The 10,220-nt window shown below is 32.3% G+C and overlaps 1 protein-coding gene across 1 annotated transcript; it reads left to right on the top strand.

The window, feature by feature from the left end:
- Positions 1-4,437: 4,437 nt before the first annotated feature.
- LOC142543661 (protein LIGHT-DEPENDENT SHORT HYPOCOTYLS 3-like) lies at positions 4,438-6,048 on the top strand. Its single transcript, XM_075651042.1, has one exon. It carries the CDS (start codon positions 5,207-5,209, stop codon positions 5,780-5,782), a length of 576 nt encoding a protein of 191 aa, XP_075507157.1. The 5' UTR covers positions 4,438-5,206; the 3' UTR covers positions 5,783-6,048.
- The last annotated feature ends 4,172 nt before the right edge of the window (positions 6,049-10,220 follow it).

Below are 10,220 nucleotides of genomic sequence, written 5' to 3'. Positions count from 1 at the left end.
CAGGAGATCTTTGAGAACCGTCAGACCACCTGAGAGATACTCCCCTGCACTTCACTATATTTTGCTGACAGACAAAGGTGAACCGGAGACCTATGAAGAGGCAATGAAAAATGATGATTCAACCAAGTGGGAGTTGGCCATGGAAGATGAGATGGATTCACTGTCATCCAATCAGACGTGGGAGTTGACGGAACTTCCGCAAGGCAAAAAGGCGTTACATAACAAGTGGGTGTACAGGTTAAAAGAAGAGCATGATGGTAGCAAGCGGTACAAGGCAAGACTTGTTGTAAAGGCTTCCAACAATGGGAAGAAATTGATTACACCGAGATTTTCTCTCCGGTGGTTAAATTAACCACTATCAGGACAGTACTTGGACTAGTGGCGAAGGAAGACTTACATTTGGAGCAGTTGGATGTAAAGACTGCGTTTCTTCACGGTGACCTAGATGAAGAAATTTATATGAAGCAGCCACAGGACTTTGAAGTACGGGGAAAAAAGAGAATGGTGTGCAAACTTCAGAAGAGCTTGTACGGTCTCAAACAAGCTCCAAGACAGTGGTACAAGAAGTTTGACGGATTTATGAGTAATAATGGTTTCCTAAGGTGTCAAGCTGATCATTGCTGTTATGTGAAAAAGTTTGACGGTTCTTATATCATACTACTGCTATATGTAGATGATATGCTGATAGCTGGAGCTTGTCTGGAAGAAATTGATAAACTGAAAAAAGATTTATCAAAGGAATTTGCCATGAAGGATTTGGGTGTTGCAAAGCAAATCCTTGGAATGAGGATCTTAAGAGACCGGGTGAATGGATTCTTGAAGTTATCACAAGAAGAGTACATGAAAAAGGTGGTTAGCAGATTTAATATGAATGAAGCTAAATCTGTTAGTACTCATTTGGCTAGTCATTTCAAACTAACCAAAGCACAATCACCATAGACGGAGCAGGAGAAGGACTTATATGAATAAGGTTCCTTATGCTTCTGCTGTCGGAAGCCTCTTGTATGCAATGGTGTGTACAAGACCAGACATAGCACATGCAGTGGGAGTTGTGAGCAGGTTTATGAGTAATCCAGGAAAGCAACACTGGGAAGCAGTTAAGTGGATTCTCAGGTATTTGAAAGGTACTGCTAGTTGTTCTTTATGCTTCAGGAGGTCAAAATTGGGCTTACAGGGTTTTGTCGATGCCGATATGGGTGGTGACCTGGATGGCAGGAAAAGTACTACTGGATATGTGTTCACATTAGGTGGTACAGTTGTAAGCTGGGTATCTAAGTTGCAAAAGATAGTTGCGCTTTCTACTACTGAAGCTGAATACGTAGCAGTTACAGAAGCTAGCAAGGAGATGATATGGTTGAGATCCTTTCTGGAAGAATTGGGTCAGAAGCTTGAAGATAGCACGTTACACTGTGACAGTCAGAGTGCTGTTCATTTAGCAAAAAATCCTGTTTATCATGCTAGGACAAAGCATATACAGGTTAGGTACCATTTCATCAGATCAGTGTTGGAAGATGGAATCTTGATGCTGGAGAAGATTCCTGGAAGTAAGAACCCAGCCGATATGCTCACAAAGATAGTAACCATTGACAAACTGAAGTTGTGTTCAACTTCAGTCAGACTGCAAGTATAAATGGAGATATATGAGCTGCTGCAATGATGGTGTGAAGACATGATTGAAATCAAGTCTTTAAGTGGGAGAATTGTTAGGTGAGTTTTTAATGAGGTGGGACCCACGCTGAATTAAATATTCCGAAATCAGAATCCCACATCGGATTTCTTTCTGTTTTGGCTTAAGAATTCTGGTTATAAATAGAGCTCAATTTCTTCAGTTATTGTATCCCAAAATAAAAAGCTTTTCAGCTTTGATAAAAAGAGAGTGCATAGAAAAAAGAGTGTATTTTTTTTTGAGTGCGGGAATTCTCTTGTGTGAGTTAGAGAAATTATTTTCTCGGTATACTCGGGTTTGGGAGTGTGAGATATTAAGTGTATTGGTGTATACACTTGTTGTAATATTTCTTCCGGTTATAAAAGTTGCAGTGCCCTGTGGACGTAGCCTATTTTGGGTGAACCACGTAAATCTTTGTGTTCTTCTTGATTATTTTATTCCGCATTTTTGGGTACTATTATCATCGTGATCGGCATCGCTTCGGGGTAATTTCCCAACAAAGTGAAATTTTTAGATATTTTTGAGGAATTTTTTAGATGTTTTACTGATCTTGTATTAATTTGTTTTAAATATGGTTTAATATAAACTATGAGAAGTTACAAAATTAGTCTCGTCAGTTGTTTTTTTTTTTTTTTTTGTCTTTTCATCTCGGTGAAATTCCAATTTTCATCGTATAACTTGGATTTTTTGCGACTAACTTTGAAGTAACTGTTGCAGGACGAAAAGAAAGAGAATAGGTCTCTTGTGAGACGGTCTCACAAATCTTTATCTGTGAGACATGTCAACTCTACCGATATTCACAATAAAAAGTAATACTTTTAGCATAAAAATAATATTTTTTTCATGAATGACCCAAATAAGAGACTCATCTCACAAAATACGACCCGTGAGACCGTCTCACACAAGTTTTTGCCAAAAAAAAAAAATAGGCCAATTTATGTTACCAGTTTTGCAATTTTCACAAAACTTGAGATCCACGTAGGATATTTTTCTTTCATTTTTAGACCACGGAAGTATCTTCATGTATCACTAAGTAATTCCGGTCAATCATAACAAAAAAGAAAAGATCAAAGTTTGTGGACGAAGACCGGAGTTTGACTAGTAAATTACAAGATAAAAATCTAAGACAGACTGATTAATGAAAATAAATTTGGGTTCCGTTTGGTATGTGTGATGGGATAAGTAAATTATTAATAATTATAATGATTAAAAAATGAGAGATATTGATTAATAGTATGATTGGATAAATAACATGGTGTTTGGTATTATTTTAAAATGATGGATTAATTTTGTAAATTTTATTGTAATGGCCAAAATGCCCCAAGTGCTAATTAAATATATATTCTTAAAATAATTGGATAGATAATTAAATATTTATAATTATAATTTACATTTATTAAAATTAATTTAAATATATTTATTAGAAATAAATTTGTAAATATGCATTTACTTTAATATTTAAAATAGCAATAATATTTTGATTGTTAATGTTAAATAAAGTTTAATAATAATTACAATATTATTGTTTTTTTAAAAAATAATTATAAATATTTATATTTATAATTTAAATTTATTAAAATTAATTTAAATCAATAAACAAAATAAATTAGAATTTAATAAATATTATTTTCATAAAAAAATTAATTAACAAGATTAAAAATCTATAAAAATTTAATTTAAGATAGATTTGCATTACAATTTATTTTCTTTAAAATGATTGAAAATAATAAAAATATATGAAATTAATTTATAAAAAAATATAATAAAAATTTAAATATTATAGTAATTATTAAATTTTCACTAATTTTAATTTTCATATTATATTGAAAAAGACAATTCAAGGGTATTATGGTAAATATACAATCTTACCATGATCACTATTCAAAAATTATACATTATCACACATTTGAGGAGGGATATTTAATCACACAAATAACATGAATAATGCGGGCTTTCAATTATAATCAAGGGCCTGCATGCTAAATAAAAAATGAACCAAACGAATGATAAAGGATAATTATTTAATAATCATTCCCTTATCATGGCTACCAAACATAATCTTGTAATTTATATATTATTAATGTTTGGTCTTACTCCAATAAATTGATTTTTGTTTGTTATTTAGTCATTTTTTGTCGGAGCGTTAGATGTTGTGTTGCACATATGATCAATATTTGACATAATATCATTATTATGTTGTATCACATAAAAAATATTCTACATCGTGTTAGCACCAAAAAAATATAACTTTATTTAACTAAAATCAAACTTTGACCAATTCCAGAAACAAATGTCGAAACAGGCCAATTACAAGACTTTCTCTAATTTTTCCTTTATATTTTTCCATAAATATTCTTATTAAACTATAAATATACCCAACCCATCATCCATAAAATAACAATATATAAAAATATATATATATATATTATATTTTTTTTAAAATAAAGTAAAGTATATATATATTATATTTTTTAAAAATAAAATAAACTTACTTTACTATATATAAAAATATATATATTCTAAAGGCATGCAATACGTCCATCAATCACTAGTATACGTGAATTTATGAGTATCTCGATTTGATTCAATCGTTATGAAATTTAATTTAAATAAAGAGGAAAATTAAATTTTTTGTTTTCCATTTTTTTTACATATTGTCAATCAAATTCAGTTTTTAATTCAATAATTTGTATTTTTTTTAAATTTAATTATTTTTCACGAGTGTTAATGCGTTGATGTGATATCGAAAATGGTTAAAAATTTGAGTAACGAATTAACCTAGCTACTTTATGCCTCTCTCTCTCTCTCCACTACCAAAGAAGCCCTAGATCATTTAACTTGTTTCGCTTCAGTCTGTCTCTCCTTTAAAGCTTCCTTTAAGAAAACCAGAACTTGCTCTTGCCACTATAATTGGAGAGACAAACCCATGAATTACACCAGACTTTTCAATTTGATTCCCTAATAATTCAATTCAATTTCTCAAAAGGGATTTTTCATTTTTGCACCTCCACTGATTGTTGATCCGTCAATTCTTCCGTCTGTTCTCTCATGGTTACCTACCCTGTTCAACATCTCAAACCCTTGTTTTGTCTATGTTCGTTCCTCGCTAAAATGGCGATTTCATCATATTTCAATCAATAAATTCCACTTTTGAGCTTACCCTTTTCGTTTCTGGCTCCTGTTGTTGAATTTGATGCTTTGGAATTTGATTTGACAGGAAAAAAAAACTACAAATCAATTTTTATTGTTAGCCGTGATCGAGTATATAAATTCATGATGCATAGTGTCAACATCTTTCTTTCCTGTCTTCCTTCGTCGCACATCTGCAAATCTGAAACCCTAGAAAACATGAAGATGGTTACATAATTGAGCTGCCCAGATATGAGAAGAAGCAGTATCAGGTCAAGAATATTGTCCGAGATTCGAAACCCATAATCCTAAATACACGATCCACGGTTTCATCTGTCAAAAATTCAGGAGAGATTGATTTGGTTTGATTTTCTTGGAAAACGTTAGTGGTAGTTGTTTTCAACCTTTTCGATGGATTCGCCAAGATCTCCTGAGATGGAAAGCGCTGACTCAAAGAACAGCGGTAACAGCATTAACACCGGAAACACCTACGCCACCACCTCTTCATCGGCGGGGACTTCCTCATCCGGCGGCGCCTCCACTCTCAGCCGCTACGAGAACCAGAAACGCCGCGACTGGAACACATTCGGGCAGTACCTGAAGAACCACCGCCCCCCGCTTTCTCTCTCCCGTTGCAGCGGAGCCCATGTGCTCGAATTCCTCCGCTATCTTGACCAGTTCGGGAAAACAAAGGTCCACACCCCGATCTGCCCCTTCTACGGCCACCCCAACCCACCCGCCCCCTGCCCTTGCCCGCTCCGCCAGGCTTGGGGCAGCCTTGACGCCCTCATCGGCCGTCTCCGCGCTGCCTACGAGGAAAACGGTGGCAAGCCGGAGAATAACCCGTTTGGAGCAAGAGCTGTAAGGCTTTACCTCCGTGAAGTTCGTGATTTGCAGTCGAAGGCCAGAGGAATCAGCTACGAGAAGAAGAAGCGGAAGCGCCAGCTGCCTCAACCGCCGCAACCGCCGCCGCCAGATGAAGGTTAATCAACTAACATGCACACTACATCTATCCCACAGATCAAATCCCCGGTATCAATAATTCTTGGCAGCATATATTTTAATAAGCTTTAGTCTTTGGGGATGAGATTTATTGAATTTGATGCACAACCTGGTGGCAGTACTGTTAGGAGCAATATTAGCAGTTTCAAATCAGTAACATTGTTCAGTTACTGTGTGTGCTTCTATCCAGCTTGCTGCCTGTACAAGTAGGGATGTACTCATCGCAGTGAAGTCAAACGTTTAAATGTTTGAGAACTTGACTAGTTGATAATTTAGATCAGAGTGAACTTTATTTAATGAATATATTTATGATTCACGATCCTATTCAAGTTTTTATTGAATCTAAACGAACTTAATAAATATAAATTATAAATCTAAATCTTCATTAAATTTATTAAAAAATAAATTATTTATTTAGAGATATATATAATATTCTAATTAAAGTTTGTAATTTTATTCTAATAAATAAATTTAATAGATTTTTCTATATATTTCATAAGTAATGTATAAAATCAAATATCAAAACTATTATTTTTCATCTAAGAGATACTCGTGAATTTACCAACGAACATGTTCACGTGTTAACGAGTCGAATATTGTAACGCTTGAACTTGATTCATTTATCTTAACGAGTCTCATTAAACGAACTCAATCGAGTTTCGAATATCTTGCAAACAGTTTAATTAATTTACATCTCTATATATAAGTGTTCTAATATAATTTACTTATTTATTTTTTTATAGATAACATTGCAGTACTTAAATTAATTTATTCCTAAAATTTTCAAATATATAGGGTTCTCGATCACGAGTATCCCTTTTCGGTGCACTTCAACTAATGACCTCACGCGTCTTTCAAATATAACATAAAATTTTATATTTGCGTCGAATATCACACGTTAATCTGTCTCAAATTATATTTATATATATATATGTATGTCATGATATATGACTTATAGAAATATTTATATATATATATATGTATGTCATGATATATATGACTTATAGAAATTGGATTATTATATTATCCCTACATTGAATTATATTGTATATATTATGATTTTTTCAAAAAACGATTATAAAGTTTGCTTCAAAAAAATTATTTATAAAATTTTATTTTACAGATGTGAAAATTTTAAGTAGAGTTGAGACTAAGGGAGGTGAAAGTGGAAAACGTGTGTGGTGAAAAGAACAGTAGAACCTCGAAGAAGACGAAAAGTAGTGTGCAGAACCCCAAGCACATGTGCATAAAGGGGCAAACTGGAAAACCTAATCATATATATATATATATATATAGGAAAACCCTGCCCACCCTCTATAGTATAGATAAACTATTAATAGAAAATTTAATGATTTTAACCATTGATGTGACGTCGTATCTGAAATTTTTTTGTGATTTCTAAATGTAAAATTTAGTAATGTGTTTATTGTTGTATGATATTTTTATTTGATCATTTTAGAATTACATTATCAATGCATTTGGATAGTGTTAACATTCATATAAGTTTTAAGGGAAAATTACAAAAAATAATCTTATAAATTGACATTTTGGGATCTGATTCTTCAAGTTATTTGGTTTAAGTTCAAGAGTAGGTCTCTTGTGAGACGGTCTCACAAATATTTATATGTGAGACGAGTCAAACCTACCGATATTCACAATAAAAAATAATACTCTAAGCATAAAAAATAATAATTTCATGGATTACTCAAATAAGATATCTGTTTCACAAAATACGATCCGTGAGACTGTATCACACACGTTGTTACTGTTAATCATTTTTATTTGAAATAATGTAACATTTTATCGTATCGATGACGCGTGTGTGAATATATATTGTACAAACATTGTAACAAAAAGAATTAAAATTGAAAAGATTAAAAAAAAAATTATAAATTTGACAAAATTGATGTAAAGGATAGTAGAATGTCTAGTTTACCCCTACAAGTGAACACCGGGTCCAGCTAGTGGAAGAGGTAGTGGTGGAGCTGGAGAGATTCAAAATGACGAGAATCTCGCATCACTCGGTCAAGTCGACAGGACGCTGATTTGATGAGTAACGGGTCCCACGATTCGGAGCCCCATTGGAATCTCAATTCAAAATCCCACGTGCACCCCTGCCCCATATGTCTCCTACTGTTGAACCCATACCCGATTTTTCTTTCGGGTCCTTGGTACCAAATCCAAGTTCAAGCAGCAAAATTAGAAGAAAAAAAGAGAGACGTTAAAAGTTATTAAACATTCGTATTTAAATTTGATATATTGATAAATCTCGAATATTCCAGACTAGGGATGTAATCGAGTCGAACCGAGCCGAACTCTTGAATGTTTGAGATTGGTTCGTTTATAATCAAGCCGAGCTCGAGCTTATTTAACGAATATATGCATGGCTCACGAGCTTATTCAAGCCTTTATCGAGCCTAAACAAGCTTAATAAATATGAATTATACATTTAAATTTTCATTACATTAATTAAAAAGTAAATTATATATTTAAAGAAAAATATATTATTCTTGTTAAAATTTGTAAATTTATTATAATAAATAAATTTAATAGATTTTTCTATATATTTCATAAATAATATACAAAATCAATAAATCAAATATCAAAACTATTATTTTTTCATCTAAAAAAAGATTACTCATGAACTTACCAACGAACATGTTCACGAGCTAACGAGCCGAATACTGTAAAGCTTGAGTTTGATTTGTTTATCTTAACGAGTTTCATTAAACGAGCTCAAACGAGCTTTTATCGAATCGAGCTTCGAATAGCTCACGAACGGTTTGGTTCGTTTACATCCCTATTCCAGACCTATTTGATATCGATTTGTCCGATTTTGAAAAGCATAACTTTTATGATTTGAGTTGATATCAATTATCAAATAATACCAAAAATAAAATATCACAATATCAAATTGTAAAACTCTAATACCTCAATGTTTACTAATAACTACTAACTAGTAGGCAAAAACTTGTGTAAGACAGTCTCACGGATCGTATTTTGTAAGACGGATATCTTATTTGGGTCATCCATGAAAAAATTATTACTTTTTATGCTAAAAATATTACTTTTTATTGTGAATATCGGTAGGGTTGACCTGTCTCACAGATAAAGATTCGTGAGATCGTCTTACAAAAGACTTACTCTAACTAGTAATATGTGTCGCGTGCATATACATTAATTTTTTATGTTAAGTATGCGACGCATGCATATACATTTTTTTCGCAGAGTGAATTATGTTAAAAAAAATAGAGATTATATTAAAATTAAAAATTAAATATGTTATATTATTTAATATTTGTTATAAAATTTTGTTGTGTATAATAATAATTTTTGGACTAATAGTGATATAATTATTTGAAAATTCAAAAAGTATAGATAAAGATAAATAAAATATTTTAGCAGGATATGTTAGTTATCTATTAAATACAAATTTACAAAATTTATTTTTTATGATAATTTTGTTCAGTAGGAAGGAATATTTTAGTATTTTAAAGAGTGATGATTTTGGTTTATAAAAAAAATATATAGTGACACCAAAGTTAATCACTTCATCTAACGATATAGTATAAAATGAATAAATGATCACATATTCAAGTATGCGTCCTATGTAATCAATTTTTTATATATATTAAATGTTAATATATTTTTTCCTTTTAAGCTAATTTTAAACATAATTGAAGTAAATATTTACACTAAAACTTCTATGAAACCTTCTCACGGATCTCCAATCCGATCTAGTTTCTAAAAAATATTACTATTTGTGTCAAAAAGATCATTTTTCTTTGTCAGTATGGATCGAGTCAACTCGTCTCACGGATATTGATCTTTGAGACCGTCCCACATGAGACTTAATGAAATAGTTATGGCATGATGGATGAATTAAAACCGATCAAAGTGAAACCTTGAGCTATAGATCTTTCTCAGGGTGAACAAAGTTAAGAGGTCCAAATCCGCGTCATCAAAAATTGTGGATCAACAGTTTATCCGAGTAATGGACTAATCATTTTCATTGGCGGATGCACAAGATTTCTGATGGTCAACGACGAAGAGTCCAAATTTGCAGGGGTCTCCTTCATCCTTCAAGATAATTTCGTTGTCTGTTTGGACAATGAAATGCCATTATGGTTCAAAAAAGAATTGTGCATGTACGATATCTTAAATTTGTTTGCTTTGATATGTAAAAGGTCTCTAGGTGGCTTTTTTTTTGGTTTTTTGAACCATTTGTTGGAAGCGTCTGGTCTTCCTTTCACAGAACTGTCTTAGCCAGTGACCATTGGCTAATCAAAACTTGAATTATCCAAGTTCTTTTGTTAGATGAAGTCACCGTCGATTTGTTCAGAACTTTCTGAGTCAGTGACCATTGGCTAACCATTTGCCATATTTTCAACAAGGAGCTGCGATTGTTCATGCAACCCACATA

Source organism: Primulina tabacum, chromosome 4 (assembly GCF_025594145.1).
Source record: "Primulina tabacum isolate GXHZ01 chromosome 4, ASM2559414v2, whole genome shotgun sequence".
Taxonomy (NCBI): Eukaryota; Viridiplantae; Streptophyta; class Magnoliopsida; order Lamiales; family Gesneriaceae; genus Primulina; species Primulina tabacum.
The sequence above is the reverse complement of the archived record's forward strand: the minus strand, read 5'-3'. Positions and strand labels throughout refer to the sequence as shown.